Source organism: Phacochoerus africanus, chromosome 14 (genome assembly GCF_016906955.1).
Source record: "Phacochoerus africanus isolate WHEZ1 chromosome 14, ROS_Pafr_v1, whole genome shotgun sequence".
NCBI lineage: Eukaryota > Metazoa > Chordata > Mammalia > Artiodactyla > Suidae > Phacochoerus > Phacochoerus africanus.
In genome coordinates, this window is record NC_062557.1 from 51,869,391 (window position 1) to 51,890,636 (window position 21,246).

The 21,246-nt window shown below is 50.8% G+C and overlaps 1 protein-coding gene across 1 annotated transcript; it reads right to left on the reverse strand.

The window, feature by feature from the left end:
• Nucleotides 1-1,401: 1,401 nt before the first annotated feature.
• On the reverse strand, nt 1,402-20,146 carry ASGR2 (asialoglycoprotein receptor 2). The gene is made up of 9 exons (XM_047757702.1): nt 19,773-20,146; nt 19,330-19,469; nt 13,403-13,522; nt 13,114-13,209; nt 12,441-12,512; nt 12,204-12,290; nt 11,976-12,121; nt 2,005-2,111; nt 1,402-1,806 (listed from the first exon to the last, which is right to left on the reverse strand). The coding sequence occupies exons 2-9, from the start codon at nt 19,448-19,450 to the stop codon at nt 1,650-1,652; spliced, it is 906 nt and encodes a 301-aa protein (XP_047613658.1). The 5' UTR covers nt 19,451-19,469; nt 19,773-20,146; the 3' UTR covers nt 1,402-1,649.
• Nucleotides 20,147-21,246: the final 1,100 nt, after the last annotated feature.

Here is a 21,246-nt window from a genome sequence, read left to right on the forward strand (position 1 = left end):
TCACCCATCAGAGAATGATTAAACAGCATATGCCACATGCATACTTTTTGAATTCGCTGCCCCTGCTAAATTTAATTAAGTAAAAGTCAGCGAATCAAGTAGCTGGGAATCAATGTCCATGAGACACTGGAGAGTGAAAAAAAAAAGCAAACTACATAATGACACGCATCCACACAGGACGCATCCTCAGAGGAAACCTGCAATGGTCAATTTTTCTTTTTTTTTTTTTTTTGTCTTTTTAGGGCTGCTTCCCACAGCATATAGAGGTTCCCAGACTAGGGGTCTAATCAGAGCTGTAGCCACCAGCCTACACCAGAGCCACAGCAATGAGGGATCCGAGCTGCATCTGTGATCTACACCACAGCTCACGGCAACGCCGGATCCTGAACCCACTGAGCAAGGCCAGGGATTGAACTCTCAACCTCATGGTTCCTAGTCAGATTCGTTAATCACAGCACCACGATGCAAACTCCTATACTATTTTATAATACAAATAAAACCAAAAAAAAAAAAAAAAATCCAGTTGCAGGAGTTCCCGTCGTGGTGCAGTGGTTAACGAATCCAACTAGGAACCATGAGGTTGTGGGTTCGATCCCTGGCCTTGCTCAGTGGGTTAAGGATCCGGCGTTGCCGTGAGCTGTGGTGTAGGTTGCAGACGTGGCTCGGATCCTGCGTTGCTGGGGCTCTGGTGTAGGCTGGTGGCTACAGCTCCGATTCGACCCCTAGCCTGGGAACCTCCATGTGCCGCGAAAGCAGCCCAAGAAATGACAAAAAGACACACACACACAAAAACCCAGTCGCTTAAAGACTCCTTTAAAGTCAGTTTCAGAATGACCTTAGAAGGTGACATTTACGCACTGCAGAAGTCGTAGATGACACTCTAGAGAGACGTCTAGATCTGCTGGAGCTTACCCACCCTCCTCTTCGCAAACCCCTTTTGTTTGTTTTCTGCTAGGCCGGCAGCAGGCGGACATTCCCAGGCCAGGATCCGAACACCACCACAGCAGGGACATCGCTAGGCCCTTAACCCACTGAGCCACCAGGGAGCTCCAGCAAAGCTTTTTCACTGGCCTTCCCCAGCCCAGTTCTCAGCTGACGGTGGAGCAGGGCTGTTCCCTGGAACCTCTTCTGGAGGGGACCCCAACTCCAGAGAACTGCTCAGAGTGTGGGTGTGGACACCCTCCAGCCCCAGCCCAGCAGCCTTCGTCTCCCTTCCATGGGGGCAGCTTGCTCCAGCCTCTTCCCTCCCATCCCTGACCCTTGTCCTTCAGGACCAGGTGTCAAGGACAGCCGCCTAGTACTCGCTTTCTTAGATATTTATTTAGCTTTCCCTCTTCCGGACTCCCCCGCCCTCCCTCTTTGCACCCTGCACTTGCCAGTGCCAAATAACCAGTCCACGCAGCCTTGCAAGTATTTGTTCTCTTCCTACGCCACTGAGGAGGCCGAAAATGATCATAATTACAGTGAATTTCAGAAAGAGGCAGGATCACAGGCTCCCCAGGGTCTGAGATTCTTCAACCAGCCCCTGCTAGCTTTCCTCAGCCCCTCCCCCCGCCTCTGACGACTCTCTTCTCCTTCTTTTCTTCAAAATGCCCCCCCCCGGGTGGTGGTGGGGGGCTGGAGGCAGGGGTCTGCTGGAGGTCGGGGGTCTACATGGTAATATTCTGCTTCATCTCACACACCCAGCGTTTCACTTGCTGGCAGAAATCATCATTCCAGCGGCCGTCCCCCTGGATCTCGACACAGTCCTCACTGCCCCCCAGCTCGTGCCCCTGCCAGTCGTCTGGTTGCGTGGCACCCCAGTTCCTAGGAAGGCAGGACAGAGCTCAGCTCCGGATGCCCCCCACCCCCAGCCCAGCAACCCTCACCCCCAGCTCAGAAAAGCACGACCTCGGGGGTTGGGGGGGGTGTGCAGGGAGCAGCAGCTGCAGCCTTGGAGGCGGGGAGCCTGGGGATGGTTGGAGAATTTGGTCCCTGAGGGAGTGGGGAGGCGAGGCCACTTACTTGTAGCCGTTCCCATAGTCTGTGCCGTCCACCCATTTCCAGGAGCCGTCACTGTCGGTGAGACCTATCCACGTTTGAAAGGGGTTTGTGCGTTGTGCAATGAATTTCTGGAAGACATGCAGGAGGGCAATTTCTAGGCCCGTGTACCACCACGTGGGCTTTCGCTGTGGTTCCCTCAGCCCTCCCCAGCCTGATCGACCTCCCCCCCCCCAGGTCGAAGCATCAGCTCCTCATACTAGTTCCTGCATTTTTCCTCTGCATCCTCAGCATCGTCCAGTGACCACTGACTGGGCTAACCCTCACGCCAAGTGCTTTACCAAGAGGATCCTAGTTAATCCTTATGAAGTCCTCTAAGTTGGGTGCCCTAAGGATTCACACTTTCCACGGGAGGTTAAGGAACTCACTGGCAGCCAGCAGAGTCCAGAGCCTGAGGGCCAGTGCCCAAGTTCATGACCTCTGCCCCCTGACCGGGCCCCCCACTTCACACCTAACTCACAGCTGTTAGACTCAGATTCTAGTCTTCTCCCTTCCACCCAGAGCCCCAAATTCTTGGGATCCTGACCTGGGCTCTTGCCCCTGCTGCCCCCATGAACCCCAGCACCCCACTGAAGCTCGCCTCTTGAGTACCTCTGCTCCTGTTTCTATGTGTAGCTGTCATTTCTAGAGTTTTCCAGGCCTTGGAGGGTCCAGGTGTGGACCCACGGCCCACAGCCCTGTTGGACTTGGCTACGCGGGGTCTGGCAGTCAGACCTCTGGAGGATGCCCTGTGTGCGAGGGGCAGCCCCGCCATCCAGCTGGCAGGGGCCGGGGGCGGGGGGGAGGGGGAAGCTGTCTGTGAGATGGCTTCCCAGGACTCCGGTACTTCTCCTGGGACAAGGGACCCCCCAAGTGGCTTTCTCTTATAGCTACGGCTGCCTCTGGGGCCTTAAGGTCCCTGGTTTGGGAGGACGGCAGGGGGAGGGTGGGTCGCCTTGTTTTAGGAGGAAACAGAGGGATGGGCTGATCAACATGCACATGTAGCAGTTCCCTCTGACACCACATGAAGCGTCTCCAGATGCCTTTGGAGGGAATTTTCCTAATTCCACTCTCACTTCCTAGAGACACAACTAAGATTACAGCGAGTCGCCTCCTCCGAAGGCAGAGAGGAGAGCACCCCTGAATTCAGGCCTTGAAAAGGAAGAAGAGAAGAGGAAGGAAGCAACGGTGATATCAACAAGAAAAGTGGGCGTTCTCGTCTCGGCTCAGCAGAAACAAACCTGACTAGTATCCATGGGGACACGGGTTCGATCCCTGGCCTCGCTCAGTGGTTTAAGGATCCAGTGTTGCTGTGGCATAGGCCAGAAGCTGTGCCTCCAATTCAACCCCTAGCCTGAGAACTTCCATGTCACTGGTGTGGCCCTAAGAAGCAAAAAGGCAAAAAGGCAAAAAAAAAAAGATGGAAAATGTACTTTGTAAAGAAGTCATGTTTCAAAACATGAGAGGACACTGAGCAACAACTTACATCCTCAAAAATATTAAAGAGGAGATGAATGATATAAAAATATGAAAAGGAGTTCCCGTCACGGTGCAGTGGAAAAAATCTGACTGGGAACCATGAGGTTGCGGGTTCGATCCCTGGCCTCGCTCAGCGGGTTAAGGATCCAGTGTTGTGTGAGCTGTGGTGTAGGTTGCAGATGCAGCTCGGATCTGGTATGGCTATGGCTGTGGTGTAGGTTGGCGGCTATAGCTCCGATTAGACCCCTAGCCTGGGAACTTCCATATATGCCGTGGGAGCGGCCCCTTTAGAAAAGGCAAAAAGACCAAAAAATAAAAATAAATAAATAAAATTATGAAAGAAGAAAGGTAACACTGATAAGTAAAGGGAAGAAACTGAAGAGAAAATCTTTTTTTTTTTTTTTGCGCTTTTCAGGGCCACATTTTCAGATGGAGGTGCCCAGGCTGGGGGTCCAATCAGAGCTACAGCTGCCAGCCTACGCCACAGGCACCGCCACATCAGATCTGAGCCACAGGTCACAGCAACACCAGATCCTTAATCCACACAGCAAGGCCAGGGATCGAACCCGCAACCTCATGGTTCCGAGTCGGATTCGTTCCCACTGAGCTACAGCGGGAACTCCCATGAAGAGAAAATTTTGAGCTACATGAAACAAACAAACAGCAACCTAGGAAAAAAACCAAGTCTGAAATACGAAAGATAGGCTTGCAAAAAGGACCCAGAAGACAGCGGAAAAAAGAGAAAGATGGAAGTAAGTAGCAACCAGATGATGGCTGCAGATGATGGAGATAATTTTGGATGATGTGATCCAGAGGAAAAGACAACAAATGGACATGAAAAAAATTATTCAAATATGTAGCTTAAGAAAATCTTCCCAAATGTTATAAAACCTAACTTCATGGTTAACAGGACTCTCCTTAGAGCAAAAATACAGACAGAATAGCAACACAGAGATATATCTGGATGAGGCTAATGAAATTCAAAGACAGAAGAGACTCTAACTGAACAGTATGGAGGTGCCTTTGAAAGCTAAAAATAGAACAACCAAATGATGCTGCAATCCCACTCCTGGGCATCTATCCAGAGAAAAATCTAATTCGAAAACACACATACATCCTACTGTTCATTGTAGCACTATTTACTACACCCAAGACAGGGAAGCAACCTACATGTCCATCGATAGAGGACTGGATGAAGAAGATGTGGGACGTATACACAGTGGATACTAGGAGTTCCCACTGCAGCTCGGCAGTGACAAACCCTACTAGTATCCACGAGGATGCGGGTTCCATCCCTGGCCTTGATTGGTGGGTTAAGGATCTGGCGTTGCCGTGAGCTGTGGTGTAGGTCACAGACGTGGCTTGGATCCTGAGTTTCTGTGGCTGTGGTGCAGGCTGGAAGCTGCAGCTCTGATTCAACCCCTAACCTGGGAACTTCCAGATGGCGTGAGAGTGGTGCTATGAAGGCAAAAAGACCAAGAAAAAAGAAAAAGAAAAAAGATACAAAATAATTTATTTATAAAACAGAAACAGCCTCACAAACTTGGAAAGCAAATTTAGGATTACCAAAGGGGAAAGGTGGGGGAGACTTGAATTAACATACACACACTACTATATATAAAAAAATCAACATGAACCTACTGCAGGGAGTTCCCATCATGGCTCAGTGGTTAACGAATCCAACTAGGAACCATGAGGTTGCAGGTTCGATCCCTGGCCTTGCTCAGTGGGTTAAGGATCCGGCATTGCCGTGAGCAGTGGTGTAGGTCACAGACACGGCTCAGATCTGGCATTGCTGTGGCTCTGGCGTAGGCTGGCAGCTACAGCTCTGATTAGACCCCTAGCCTGGGAACCTCCATATGCCGCAGGAACATCCCTAGAAAAGGCAAAAGACCAAAAAAACCAAAAAAACCCTACTGTATATCACAGAGAACTGCACTCAATATTCTGTAATAACCTACATGGGAAAAGAATCTGAAAAAGGATATGGGTATATGCATAACTCAATCACTGGGCTGTACCCCTGAAACTAAGACAAGAGTGTACAATGATCATACTCTGATATAAAATCAAAATTAATAATATAATATTAAAATGCAAAATAAAAATAAATATCTAAAGAAGAGAAATGCTATATTTAACTGTGTGCGATCCAGTAATTTTGTTAAACTTACGGTTTAGGATCTAATGCATTATGTGTCGAGTACTTTTATGTAATCTCAAACCATAAACATACGACCTGTGATTACGGATGATTTAACATTTTAAATCAACTGTATTTTAATTTAAAAAAATTTAAAGGTGATTTAATATCTTCCTAAAAAAGAGAAAAGACTCCAACTCTTTGTGCCAACACATAAGGAATGCGGGAAGAAATGAATGAGCCATTATTGCACATGGAAAAGCAAGGATTTCATCAAAGACTGTTGCTTGCATGTCAAAGATGCTTCATGTACATCTGCAATAATCAAGGGATCCTGGGAGTTCCCTTCGTGGCGCAGTGGTTAATGAATCCGACTAGGAACCATGAGGTTGAGGGTTCAGTCCCTGCCCTTGTTCAGTGGGTTAAGGATCCGGCGTTGCCGTGAGCTGTGGCGTAGGTTGCAGACTCTGCTCAGATCCCGTGTTACTGTGGCTCTGGCGTAGGCTGGTGGCTCCAGCTCGGATTTGACCCCTAGCCTGGGAACCTCCATATGCCCCGGGTGTGGCCCTTAGAAAAGACAAAAAGACCAAAAAAAAAAAAAACCAAAACAAACCACAAGGTATCCTATTTATCTGAAAAGCATAATCTCCTGCCATACCATTTTACATGAAATGACTGCCCAACAACCTACTCATTTTTGCCTTAAATCCATAGCTCGGTTGGAATAGTTTCACACACAAAAAAAGGTTCTTTCCCTAGGTAACAGCTCGGTAGGTTTTCCCGCCTTGATTCCTCTTTGTCTTTGTCTCTGTGTGCAGCTTGTTTAAGCATTGCAAAATGTCAATACCCAAACAAAGGAGACCAGAAACAAACCCCTGCTATCACAGAATCTTGTTGTAGAAACTGAGAAACACTGACATGTAATGAAACCGTATTCCCTTTGTTCCCTCCTCTTTGTAAATGATTTGCTTCCCCCTCTTTCACGTATAAACAAACAGAAAAGTGTCTGTAAAAAAAAAAAAAAAAAAAAAGAACGAGCCATTATAAACTTCAAAGTTGCTAGGAGATAATCTTAATTGTTTTCAACACAGAAGAGAAATGATAATTATGCGACATGATAAAGGTGAAAGTAACACAGATCTATCACCCCTATTGGAGTATGTGAATGCATCAAACCGGTTTGTTCTACACCTCAAACTTACACAGTATTACATGTCAATAATTTTTCCATTGTTAAAAAGAGAAAAGAATGAGGCATGCGAAGCAGGGGGCCAGTCTCATCTTTCATATGGAAAGTTATACACACTCTTTCATGTTTTTTTTTGTCTTTTGTCTTTTGTCTGTTGTTGTTGTTGTTGTTGCTATTTCTTGGGCTGCTCCCGTGGCATATGGAGATTCCCAGGCTAGGGGTTGAATCGGAGCTGTAGCCACCCGCCTACGCCAGAGCCACAGCAACGCGGGATCCGAGCCGCGTCTGCAACCTACACCACAGCTCACGGCAACGCCGTATCCCTTAACCCACTGAGCAAGGGCAGGGACCGAACCCGCAACTTCCTAGTTCCTAGTCGGATTCGTTAACCACTGCGCCACGACGGGAACTCCACTCTTTCATGTTTTGAAGCCAATAACTTTCAGCCCATCCTTTAAAGTTGTGACAGCAATTACTAATATAACTAAAAACAAGCTACATCTAGTCTAAAATACCACAGAAGAGAAAACAAAAAGGATACAGCTCATATTGCAAGTGGAAGAATAAAAGAAAAAAAAAAAAAGGAGTTCCCGTCGTGGGGCAGCAGAAACAAATCTGTCCAGGAACCATGAGGTTACGGGTTTGATCCCTGCCCTTGCTCAGTGGGTTAAGGATCTGGCATTGCCGTGAGCTGTGGTGTAGGTCACAGACACAGCTCAGATCCCGTGTGGCTGTGGCTGTGGCGTAGGCCGGCGGCTACAGCTCTGACTGGACCCCTGGCCTGGGAACCTCCATACGCTGTGGGAGTGGCCCTAGAAAAGGCAAAAAGACAAAATAAATAAATAAATAAATAATAAAAAAATAAAAATGTGAGCGAGCCCAGAAATAAACCCATACACCTACAGTCATTCTACAGCAAAGGAGGCAAGAATACACAATGGACAAAAGACAGGCTCTTTAACAAGTGGGAAAGTTGGACAGATACATGTAAATCAATGAACTTTGACCACTCCCCCACAGCTACCCAAAGATAAACTCAAAATGGGTTAAAGACCTAAATATAAGACATGACACCATGAAACTGCTAGAAGAGTACACAGGCAAAATATTCTCGGACATAAAGCACAGCAATATTTTCTTAGATCCGTTTCCCAAAGGAAAAGAAACAGACGTGAAAATAAATAAACGGGGGGAAAAAGTTCCCTGGTGGCCTAGTGGCTGAGGATTCAGCATTGTCATTGCTGTGGCACAAAGTTTGATCCCTGGCCGGGGAACTTCTGCATGCCTCAGTTGCGGCCAAAAAAAAAAAAACGAATCACATGAAACCTGAGAGATTTTGCACCGCAAAGGCAAACCATACACGAAACTAAAAGACAACTACGGAATGAGAGAAAATACCTCAAATGATGGGGTTACACCCAAAGTATACAAACAGTGCCGACAACTCAATATCGAAAACACAAATAACCCAATCCAAAAAACGGACAGAAGAGCGAAATAGGTATTTCTCTACAGGACATACAGACGGCCAACAGGTACATGAAAAGATGCTCAACACCACTAATTATTAGAGAAATGCCAATCAAATCCACAGTGGGGTTGTCATCTCACACGGGTCAGAATGGCCAGCGTCGGAAGTCTTCAAATAGGAGCTCCCGTTGTCATTCAGCAGTTAAGAACCTGACTAGTATCCATGAAGATGCAGGGTCAATCCCTGGCCTTGCTCAGTGGGTTAAGGATCCCATATTGCTGTGGCTGTGGTATAGGCCAGCAGCTGCAGTTCCAGTTCAACCCCTAGCCCGAGAACTTCCACATGCCACAGGTGCAGATTAAAAAAAAAAAAAAAAAAAAAAGGGGGGGGAAGTTCTCGTTGTGGCGCAGTAGTTAACAAATCCGACTAGGAACCATGAAGTTGCAGGTTCGATCCCTGGCCTCGCCCAGTGGGTTAAGGATCTGGCGTTGCCATGAGCTGTGGTGTAGGTTGCAGACATGGCTCAGATCTGGAGTTGCTGTGGCGAAGGCGGCAGCTACAGCTCCGATTAGACCCCTAGCTTGGGAACCTCCACGTGCCATGGGTGTGGCCCTAGAAAATGCAAAAAAAAACAACAAAACTAAAAAGAGAGCTACCATATGATCTAGCAATCCTACCCCTAGGTATATATCTGGGAAAGATGAAAACGCTAATTCTAAAAGCTACACGCACCTCAGTGTTCACCGCAGTACTATTTACGATAGCCAAGACATGGAAGCAACCTGAGTGTATACACACACACACACACTCACGCACACAAGGAAATATTACTCAGCCACGAAAAATAACCATATTGCCATTTGTAATAACGGTATCAGGGATTATCAATGATCATACTCAAGGGATTATCACACCAAGTGAAATAAATCAGACAAATACTATGATATCACTCATATGGAATCTAAAAAATAATACAAATGGATCTATGTACAAAACAGAAATGGACTCACAGACATAGCAAACAAACATGGTATCAAAGGGGACTGGCGGGGAGGGATAAATTAGGAGTGTGGGATTAGTAGAAAACGAATTTTTTTTTTGTCTTTTTGTCTTTTTTTTGTTGTTGTTGCTATTTCTTGGGCCGCTCCCGTGGCATATGGAGGTTCCCAGGCTAGGGGTTGAATCAGAGCTGTAGCCACCGGCCTACGCCAGAGCCACAGCAACACGGGATCCAAGCTGCATCTGCAACCTACACCACAGCTCACGGCAACGCCGGATCCTTAACCCACTGAGCAAGGGCAGGGACCGAACCCGCAACCTCCTGGTTCCTAGCCGGATTCGTCAACCACTGCGCCACGACGGGAACTCCGAAAACGAATATTTTTTAGATAAAAAATAGATAAGTGACAAGCATTTGCTGTAGAGCATAGGGAACTATATTCAATATCTTGTAATAATCTAAAATGGGAAAAAAATCTGAAAATACTGAATCGCTTTGCTACATATCTCAAACACAATTTTGTAAGTCAACTCTACCTCCTTTAAACATGTTTTTAAAATTTGAAAATGTAAATGAGATATACTCACCTCTAAAAGGCAAAAAGGCGCTTACATATTCAGTTTTTAAAAACCAAAAACAGGAGTTCCCACCCTGGCACAGTGGGTTAAGAATCCAAATGCAGCGGCTCGGGTCACTGCGGAGGTGCCGGTTTGATCCCCAGCCTGGCAGAGGGGGTTAAAGGATCTGATGTTGCCGCACCCGCAGCAGAGGTCACAGCTGTGGCTCGGATTCCATCTCTGGCCCAGGATCTTCCATATGCTTCGGGTGTGGCCATCACATAAAAAATAAAATTAAAATAATTTTAAAAATTGAAATTAAAAAACAAACACAAAACTTATACATAACCTATAGGAGAAATACCTTCAGCTTGTAGAGTAGCATCACTCGTTTTTTTGTTTTTGTTTTTTTGTTTTTTGCCATTTCTTGGGCCGCTCCCGCGGTATATGGAGGTTCCCAGGCTAGGGGTCGAATTGGAGCTGTGGCCATTGGCCTACGCCAGAGCCACAGCAACGCAGGATCCGAGCCGCGTCTGCAACCTACACCACAGCTCACGGCAACGCCAGATCGTTAACCCACTGAGCAAGCGCAGGGATCGAACCCGCAACCTCCTGGTTCCTAGTCGGATTCGTTAACCACTGCGCCACGACGGGAACTCCGCATCACTTGTTTTTTAAGTTGATGAGTTTATTGGGGAATTTTAAGAGGCAAAGATGCCCTAAGGGACAGAAAATTCTGGAAAACGTCCCTTTTCAAGCCAAGCAGAGGTCTGGCCTTGAGCTCCCCAAAAGGACAAGATGCTACTTCATCACAATAGTGATGCTTGGGGGGAACTTTAAAAATCTCAAAGCCCAGGATGAATCCTAGATTAATTAAATCTTTGTGTGTGAGACCAGGTGTCAATGTTTTAAATTCCTCAAGAGCTTACAGTATACGGCCAAGGCTGAGACTCACTCATCTAAAACAGAGACGCAAATAGGCTGGAGACAGAGAATGGACAGAGATACATTAAGCAGATGCCAGCGAAAAGACATCAAGGAGCAGTCCCTTCATATCACATGAAGATGAATTCAAGGCCAAAAGCACCAAACAGAACACCGGCGTTGACTTCATCGGGACGGAGCTACGAGCCCACCCACCATGAAGGCGTAACCAGCATGAACCAGCTGTGGATCAAATCCCAGTTGACTCAAGTCTTTTTTTTTGGCCACCCCCCACCCCCATGGCATGCAGATGCTCCCAGGCCGGGGATGGAACCTGAGCCAGTGCAGTGACAAGGCCAGGTCCTTAACATACTAGAACACCAGGGAACTCCAAACGACCGAAGTCTTAGGTGGACCTGCATGCAATTGGCATTTTACAGGCCAATACTGATAAAACAGTGACGCGTTCAACCCGATCAGTGAAGCAATATGTTTGTAACCATCCTACCATGCACATATAGATCTAGTTAGCACTTACTAGTTGTGTGGCAAGTTACTTCACCTCTGTTCTTTAGTTCCCTCATCTCTATGCCCCTCCAAGTGGAGTTAACAAGAGTGCTCAACGCACAGGGTGGGAGGATGCAAGGACTGGATTATGAAAGGGCCTGACACATAGGAAGGACTCAGTAAATGTTAGCATCGACTTTTCCCAAAAAATGTCCTCCCTGTTCTAACAGCTGGACGCCTCCCTGTACTTGGTGTTTGGGGCTGTGGTCTGGGGGCAGCAGAGGGCAGGGGAGACCTGGGGCGCCTTGGGGGGACACAGTAACCCATGGCAGGTGAGTCCCTGAGACCATCACACCCCAAGGCCAGCACCCAGCAAGCGGAAGCTGTGCCTCTCCACTGTGTTCTCCACCCAAGTCCTGGCCATCCAGCTCATCCTGCCCCGCGTCCTGTCTCCTGACCTGCTCATCACCTGGTCACCTGCTCCTGTTCCTCTGTCCCAGGTCCCGGCTGTAATCCCCCACCTCTTAGAATCAGTGGCTCCTCCACCACGAATCTCCCAGAGCTCTGCCAGACCCCTGCTTCCGGACTCTTCCTCAGGTCAATAGTAACAAAGCAAGCCTGACCCAGCCTCCCAGAGTTCGCGGTCCCGAGGTTTCCTCCCGTCTTGGGGAAGAAGACGGTGTCACCTGCTCCTCTCTGGAGTTGATGACCACGAGGTGGGCGTTCTCTAGCTGGCAGTACTTCTCAGCCTCAGCCCAGGCCTTCCCAGAGCGAGAGAACCAGTAGCAGCTGCCCTCATAGTCCACCCAGTTAACCGGGCAGCATTCCGTGCCTGAGGGGATCGGGGCGAGAGGGAGATGAGACCCAGCTGGAGGGGGCAGGCTCAAGGGACGGGAGACCACCCCGCTCCTTACCATTGCTCTGGAGGAACACCAACCGACAAGTCAGCGTGCGCACATCCCTCGGGAAGTGCTTCAGATGAAGGCGCAAGGTGGCATGATCTGGGGGGGCGGGGGGGCGACGGACGACCATGGTGAGGCCAGTGCGCATGCCCCAGCTACCAGGACGCCTGCGTTCGGCTGGGGAAACACGACACGCGCACACGCACGCACGCGCGTACGCACGCACGCATTCAAGGGAGGGGCTCTGACCTGCCTTCAGGTCTTGCTGCTGTTTTTCCATCTTGGCTTCCAGAGATGTCACCTTGTCACCTGCGCTGCCTCCTGCAGCAGAGGAAAGCTAAGCTGTTTTCCCGCCCCGACATCCTCACGCCACTGGACCACAGATCCTGGCCTTGGGACGCACCGCGCTCTGGTCTCTCCGACTCCGCCCAGTTTTCCCTGCACTGCACGCTGGTTTTCTGAAGCACAAACTGCTCGGGCCGCTCCCCTGTTAAATTCTTCCAAGAGATCCCCATTTTCTTAAAGCCCCACGAGTTAGCACAGCTTGCCTGCATGGCCTGGCCCTAGGCACCTCTCTGGCCCACCCCTCCTGTCCCATTGAAAGTGGTCACAGTCCCAGAATGTACAGTGGTCTTCCTCCCGCCGTGGTCATCACAGACTCTGTGCTTTACCTGGCTCCAACCTCCATCCCTTAACCCCTATTCATCCTCCAGGGGCCTTCTGCACAGGAATCGGCATCCGTGGAAGCCTTCCCCAGCTTCTCCCGCTGGGTTATCTGCCGGGGTCTGTGCCCCGGTCCCCAGCATCCGGAACACACCCATATAGTAGACCCAGCACGGAGCCCAGCAAACCCACGGGGACAAACCAACCCCTTGACCAGCCAGCCCACCCAGTCCCTCCCTTTGGGGGAGCACCCACTCACCACGGGTGCTCAGCGTCAGCATCTCCATCAGGAGGCTGGAGGAGAAGTTGCTGAATGTTTCCTTTAGGGTCTGCAGTTCCATTTGCAGCTGTGTTCCTTGCCCGAAGACGGTGGGAAGGGGACAAAGTGGAAGGGACTGCGTCCCATATGACAGCCCCCCATCTCTGTCCACGTGCCTCCCCCTTCACTGCCGCTAACTGCCTCCATCCCCTCCCCATCATGGCTCTCGTTGCCCCCAGCACTGCCCGCCTCTCCTCCCCCACGGCTGCCCCATCCCTGTGACCCTCACTTTGGGACCCCACCACACAGACAGCCACCAGCATCAGGACGTTGAAGCCCAGGACAAGCAGACTGAGGCGGAGCTTGGAGCAGAGACGTTGCAGCACAAGAGGCTGGGGAAGAGGTGTCCCTGGAAGAGAAGGGGCGTCAGAGGCCAGGAAGCCAGAGAGCGACGGGGAGCACCAGGGGAGCAGAGGAAGTGCAGCGCGGGTGGGTGGGAAGAAAGGAGACGGGGTGGGGGGGTGCTGGTGTGGAAGACCATGGGCTTTACCCCGTGTTCATGTATCGTGCATGCACACACACACACACATTTGCACACTCACCCACAGGAACACATACAAACATGCACACACACAGGTGCATCCAGCACACATGCACCCGATAGTCACATCGTCGGTGTGCACAGCCCTGATCTTGGACCTGGGGGTCCTAGAAACCAGATCCTGTGTGCTTTAAATTTGTCTGGGCCCCTCAGACCAATCCCACCCTGTGACAACCGCCCCCAGTTCCACTGGGATCCTTAAGTCCAGGGCATTCCACTGCACACCCATTCCCAGCAGCCGCCCTCCACCCCACCCCACCCTGGATGCCCATCCTCTCATCTCCCACCACTGGGGGCCCTCTGCCCTTGACCCTCAGAAGCCCTGGTCCCACCATACACCCTTTCCCATCAGGCTCAGTCACCCCACAGAAACCTCTCCTTTCCCTCAACCAAGCCAAGACCCCCCCATCACACACAACTGCACACATATTTTTCATTTCACGCTCCTGCATACACACACTCTCATCAGCACATGCCCTCACGCACACACACTAAATGTCACGTCCTCTTACACACATGCACACGCAGAGCTCCCCCCCCCACGCCCCCGCCCCGGATTCTCACAGCTCTGGGCTCCTGCCTGAGCTCCCTCTCTCATGTGTATCACACCCAGGCACCCCCACATCCACCCAGAACCCCTGACCCCTCACACCAAGGATTGTCAGCTTCATCCACGTGGGCCACACCCAGGCCCTTCTCCTGCCCTAGAGAGGCAGGTCCCCGACGCACCCCTCGCCACTCGGCACAGCCTCCCCCTTGCCTCTCACTTCCTACAAGGCTTCCCCTATCCCAGGCCACGGTCTTCCCCACCCCTGGGGACCCCGCGGCTGAGCCCTGACCCTCTCTCCAGCACCGTCCATTCAACGGGCCCTTGGCTTGCTTCCCAAACCGAAGTACGACCTATAAGTCCCGACTCTGGGTCCATTCAGCATCTGCCCCCTGGACCTCTGCCCTGAAACCAGACCCACCCACGGCTGATCCAGCTGTGCCATCAACTGGCTCTGAGGTCAAGAGCCAGTTGATTTAAGTGACAAATCTAAAAGAATCAAACCCACAGGCATCGACAGCAGAGGGATGGTCCCCAGGGGCTGGGGACACGGGGAGTTGCGGATCAACAGGTACCAATTTTGTCGTGCAAGTCGAGTGCGTTCTGGAGAGCTGCCTACAGTGCTGTTCCTGAACTCACAAGGGGCCGCTGGACCCTTTAAAATGCCTTAAGAGGGTAGATCTCAGAGTTCCTGCTGTGGCACAGTGGGTTAATGATCCGCCTTATGGCTCTGGAGGCCCTGGGTTCGGTCCCCAGCCCAGCACGGCAAGTTAAGGATCTGGCGTTGCTGCAGCTGTGGTGTAGGTCACAGCTCTGGCTCAGATTCAATCCCTGACCTGGGACCTTCCGTATGCCATGCGAAGTGGCAAAAAAAAAAAAAGAGTTTCTCCCCCTCCCCGAAAAGAGGGTGGATCTCATATTCAGTGTTCTTACTGCAATTTAAAAAAAAAAGGGGGGGGGAGTTCCCGTCGTGGCGCAGTGGTTAACGAATCTGACTAGGAACCATGAGGTTGCGGGTTCGGTCCCTGCCCTTGCTCAGTGGGTTAAGGGTCTGGTGTGGCTGTGAGCTGTGGTGTAGGTTGCAGACGCGGCTCGGATCCCGCGTTGCTGTGGCTCTGGCGTAGGCCGGTGGCTACAGCCCCGATTAGAACCCTAGCCTGGGAACCTCCATATGCCGAGGGAGCGGCCCAAGAAATAGCAAAAAAGACCAAAAAAAAAAAATTTTTTTTTAAATGGGGTAGGAACAGTAGCTGCCTGATTGGACTGTTCTGAGAGTGAAATGAAACATATCAAGTGCAGTTCAGGCTAGTTTGAAAGTCAAAGAGTCTTCTAAACATGGAGGCAGAGGCACTAAATCCACCCTACTGCCAGAAACAAGCCGAACTAAAAAGCAGAGAGCTGTAAGAAAAAATGTTTCCTTTTCCTTTTTTCTTATGGCCACACCCTCTGCATATAGAAATTCCTAGGCCAGGGATTGAATCTGAGCCCCAGCTGTGGCAACACCACATCCTTGAATCTACTGCACCAGGCTGGGGATCAAATCCACGCCTCCAAATCGACCCTAGCCAGGGCAGTCAAATTCTTAACCCACTGTGCCACAGCGGGAACTCCAAGAAACAACATTTTTTGAGATACTGGAATTCAGGAAACAAAGACAAGTGATCCCTGTGGAGACAGGAAACCAACAAGACAAGTCATCAGACAGCCCCAGCCTCCAGGTAGGACAAAGTTTGCAGGCCATGGGGCAGGGAGGGGAGAGCCAAGCAGAGCCCAGCAGACTGCTTGCCATAAAGAGATGGAGCTGGGGAGTTCCCGTCGTGGCACAGTGGTTAATGAATCCGACTAGGAACCATGAGGTTTCGGGTTCGGTCCCTGCCCTTGCTCAGTGGGTTAACGATCCGGCGTTGCCGTGAGGTGTGGTGTAGATTGCAGACGCAGCTCGGATCCCGAGTTGCTGTGGCTCTGGCGTAGGCCGGTGGCTACAGCTCCGATTCAACCCCTAGCCTGGGAACCTCCATATGCCGCGGGAGCGGCCCAAGAAATAGCAACAACAACAACAACAACAAAAAGACAAAAGACAAAAAAAAAAAAAAGAGAGATGGAGCTGGGAGTTCCTGCTGTGGCTCAGCCGTAACAAACCTGACTAGTATCCATGAGGATGCAAGTTGGATCCCTGGCCTCACTTAGTGGGTTAAGGATCCAGCGTTGCCATGAACTGTGGGGAAGCCTCACAGATGAGGCTCAGATCTGGCATTGCTGTGGCTGTGGTTAGGCTGGCAGCTACAGCTCTGATTTGACCCCTGGCCCGGGAACTTCCATGTGCCATGAACACGGCCCTTTGAAGAGAGAGAGAGAGAGAGAGATGGAGCTGAGAGTCTGGAGTGCAAGGCAGTCAGAGGTCACAGGACAGAGGATCAGAGAATCCCAGAGACCTGCTCAGGCAAGCTGAGTACTGATCACCACATGCATGTGGGGAAAACTGGCCAAGGCCAGGAGGAAAACAACCCAAAAGCCTTAGGGAAGAATGCCTGGCACTCACACAGGGCCGGGAATAGTGCCATTCCCACCAGCCAGACTGGAAAACTCATAACCCACAGGGCAGTGGGTAGAGTACCCAAGAAGCTCTTGCCTCAGTAGAGCTTCAGACCCACCTAACACACCATAAAAGCAAAACCCAGGAGTTCCCGTCGCGGTTCAGTGAGTTAAGAACTCAACATAGCGTTGGTAAGGATATGAGTTCCATCCCCGGCCTCGCTCACTGGATTAAGGATCTGGCATGGCCTCAAGCTGTGGTGTAGGCTGCAGACGTGGCTCGGATCCAGTGTTGCCATAGCTGGGGCATAGGCCAGCAGCTGCAGCTCCAATTCAACCCTTTGTCTGAAAACTTTTTTTTTTTTTTTGTCTTTTTGCTATTTCTTGGGCCGCTTCCGAGGCATATGGAGGTTCCCAGGCTAGGGGTCGAATTAGAGCTGTAGCCACCGGCCTACGCCAGAGCCACAGCAACGCGGGATCCGAGCCGCATCTGCAACCTACACCACAGCTCACGGCCACACCGGATCGTTAACCCACTGAGCAAGGGCAGGGACCGAACCCGCAACCTCCTGGTTCCTAGTCGGATTCGTTAACCACTGCGCCATGACGGGAACTCCTGTCTGAAAACTTTCATGTGCCTTAGGTGTGGCTGTTTCAAAAGCAAAACCCAAAAGGATCCAACTGACTCCAAGTTACTTGACTGCATCTCAGAACAGATCTCAAGCATCTTTTTTTTTTTTTTTTTTTTGCCTATTCTAGGGACGCTCCCTCGGCATGTAGAGGTTCCTGGGCTAGGGGTCTAATTGGAGCTGTAGCCACCGGCCTACGCCAGAGCCACAGCAACACGGGATCCGAGCCACATCTGCAACCTACACCACAGCTCTCGGCAACGCCGGATCGTTAACCCACTGAGCAAGGGCAGGGACCGAACCCGCAACCTCCTGGTTCCTAGTCGGATTCGTTAACCACTGCGCCATGACGGGAACTCCTGTCTGAAAACTTTCATGTGCCTTAGGTGTGGCTGTTTCAAAAGCAAAACCCAAAAGGATCCAACTGACTCCAAGTTACTTGACTGCATCTCAGAACAGATCTCAAGCATCTTTTTTTTTTTTTTTTTTTGCCTATTCTAGGGACGCTCCCTCGGCATGTAGAGGTTCCTGGGCTAGGGGTCTAATTGGAGCTGTAGCCACCGGCCTACGCCAGAGCCACAGCAACACGGGATCCGAGCCACATCTGCAACCTACACCACAGCTCACGGCAACACCGGATCGTAAACCACTGAGCAAGGGCAGGGACCGAACCCGCAACCTCGTGGTTCCCAGTTGGATTCATTAACCACTGCGCCACAACAGGAACTCCAAGACCTCAAGCATCTTTAGAGGAGTACAAATATGCCCTGGACATAACAGGGTAAAATGCTCAGTATCCAGCACCCAATCAGAGGTTACCAGGCATACAAAGCAACAGGAAAACACAACTCATGATAAGGAGGTTAATCAATCTACCAAAACTGAGCCAGAACTGACAGAACTGTTAGGATTAGCAGACAAGGGCATCAAAAGCGTTCTTGTCAACTTCCCTTGTGGCGCAGCAGGGGAAGGATCTGGCATTGTCACCGCAGCAGCTCCAGTAGCTGCTGTGGCTAGAGTTCTGTCCCTGGCCTGGGAATTTCTACATGCTGCCGGCACAGCCCCCCCAAAATGCTCAAATAGTTATTGTAACTCTTGTATTCCATTTTTCAAAAGTTAAGGAGAAGCTGGTGGGGATTCCTGTCCTCTGCCCCCCACTGTTTCTGCCCCGTCCAGGTCCCACCCTACCACAGCACCAGCCTTCCCTGGGTCTGCCGGCCTCAGGAAGGAGAGGGTCCCTAAACCTCCCATCCCCTTCCCTGAGCTTTGAGCCCTGGCTGCCACACAGCCTAGACTTGTTCAGATCTTTCTCACCCGAAAACCATCTCCCAGACACTTGGGGCCTTTGGTTAAGATTTGCTAGAGAAGGAGTTCCCGTCGTGGCGCAGTGGTTAACGAATCCAACTAGGAACCATGAGGATGCGAGTTCGATCCCTGGCCTTGCTCAGTGGGCTAAGGATCCAGTGTTGCCATGAGCTGTGGTGTAGGTCGCAGACACGGCTCAGATCCCACATTGCTGTGGCCCTGGCGTAGGCCAGCGGCTACAACTCGGATTAGACTCCTAGCCTGGGAACCTCCATATGCCACGAAGTGGCCCCAGAAAAGGCAAAAAGACCAAAAAAAAAAAAATTTGCTAGAGACGAATCCAGGCAGAGGGCTTGGGGGGAAGTAGGAATCTTCTAGAATCTTCCAGGACCTCTATGTATTCTTTTCCTGGAACACACACCCATCCCCACTCCCTCCCCACCCCCCACCCCCACACACATGGCACATGCTGCTCAGGCTGGGGTCCTGGGGGTGGAGAAGGAGGTGACCTCAGGGGACAGTCCCTGGTCATGGAGTGAATGCGACAGAGGACTCTCAGGGACTGAGAGTGACCAGGAGCTAGGCTGACACTGGACACTTGCCTTTCCAGACCGGGTCTTCTCTCTTGGGACGGTGCCCAGCGCCTGGGCCCTCACCTCTGCCGAGCTGGTGGTCGTTCTCCTCGGAGTCCAGCTGCTGGATGTCCTGCAAGTCCCTCGCCATGCTGGGTCCTGGGCTGCAGCTGGACCGGGGGGAGGCTCTTTTTCAGGGCTGATGCTTGTGCTCAGAGGCTAACTTGGGGGGAGGGCTGATGGATGTGGGGTGAGAGGGGGTCAAGGCAATGGTTTGGCTTGGAGGTGAGTTTGGGGCCAAAATACGGCTGGGTCCCATCCCCTCTCAGGAAACTGCTTGGGCCTTGGCATGGCCAGGAGCCTCCCCTCCACAGTTTCCAAATGCCCCCCCTAACTTCTCTTCCCATCTGCCCCCCTCCATCCCTGAACCGGGGGCTGTTCCCAGTGCCAGCTGCTCCCCAAGCCTGGGTTACCTGTTAAGGGTATGGCGGGCTGACTCGTGTTCTCAGGCAGCCCAGGCCCCGGGGCTAAGGAGCGGCAAGAAGCAGGAGAAGTAGGGCAGGTGGTGCTGGAGGCGTCGGCAGCGCGGCAGCGAGGGCCAGTCCAGCCGAGGGCTCTGAGCCGGTGCGTCTGAGCGTCCCAGCGCTTCTATCCTGGCATCTCCTGCCCCTGGGACTTTGGACAGTCAATAGGAGTGGAAACCGAGGTGGAACTCAGGCAAATTGTGGTGGGGGCAGGGGGCGGGACTGTCTCTGTCCTTCACAGAGAAGGGGACTCCTGGTCTGTCCCCCTCACCCCCGCAAGCCAGTCACCCCACTCCTCATGGCACGTGGAGAGGTGGGGGGGGGACAGGAGGAGCCCTGGTGAGGTTCGCTGCTGCTTCCCCTTTTCCCCTCCCCCCCCCCCCCCCCCCCCCCCCCCCCCCCCGTTCACTTCCTGCCTCTGACTTTCCCCGAATTGCTGCTTTCTCCAAATATCCCTGCCTGGGTTCAGAGGGGGGCGGGCTCTGCGCTCTTGTCCAGTCTGACGCCTGAGCCTAGGCTCCCACATCCTAGGAGGTACTGTACACCTGAAATAACACCGCGTAGTAAATAGATATGTGTGTGTATATGTATACATGACCTGAAAAAGAGTATATAGTCTCTATACTCGGTTACATATATAACTAACTATACATCCGATATATGTAAGTGATTCGGTTCTATATATTATATATAACACGTGTTATATATAATACATAAGCATATATATAAAATATTTATATTCTTTTTCAGATTCTTTTCCCTTATAGGATATTACAGAATATTGAATCGAGTTCCCTGCGCTACACAGGAGGTCCTTGTTGGCCATCTATTTTATGCATAGTGTCAGGTATGGATGTTAATCCCATCCTCCTCCTAATTTATCCTAATTTATCCTGCTCACTTTCCCCTTTAGTAACCGTAAGTTTGTTTTCTATGTCTGTGGGTCTATTTCGGTTTGGTAAATAAGATCGCTTTTATCTCAAAAAATTTTTTTTAATTTTAATTTTTTGGCTTTTGAGGGCCACACCCACAGCATATGGACGTTCCCAGGCTCGGGTTCCTGGTGGCCGAATTGGAGCTGCAGCTGCTGGCCTACACCAGGGCCACAGCCACAGCCCCACCGCATCAAAGCTGCATCTGTGACCTACAGCACAGCTCACAGCGACTCTGGATCCTTCACCCCCTGAGCAAGGCCAGGGATCGAACCCACATCCTTATAGAGACTAGTCAGGTTTGTTAACACTGAGCCACAACAGGAACTCTCTGTATCCTTTTTTTTTTTTTTCCAGGTTCTACATATAAGTGACATCATATGCTAGTTGTCTGCCTTACTTCATTGAGAATGATCATCTCTATAGGTCCATTCATGTTGCTATAATGGCCTTGCTTCATTGTTTTTATAGCTGGTAATATTCCACCGTAT

Excerpts from the sequence above, each read along its gene's own strand:
- ASGR2 (XM_047757702.1), bottom strand. The coding sequence starts at position 19,450 with ATGGCGAGGGACTTGCAGGACATCCAGCAGCTGGACTCCGAGGAGAAC. Across the intron at positions 12,513-13,113 it reads GCTGACGCTGAGCACCCGTG|GAGGCAGCGCAGGTGACAAG; the intron begins GTGAGTGGGTGC and ends CCTCTGCTGCAG. Across the intron at positions 2,112-11,975 it reads TCAACTCCAGAGAGGAGCAG|AAATTCATTGCACAACGCAC; the intron begins GTGACACCGTCT and ends CATGTCTTCCAG.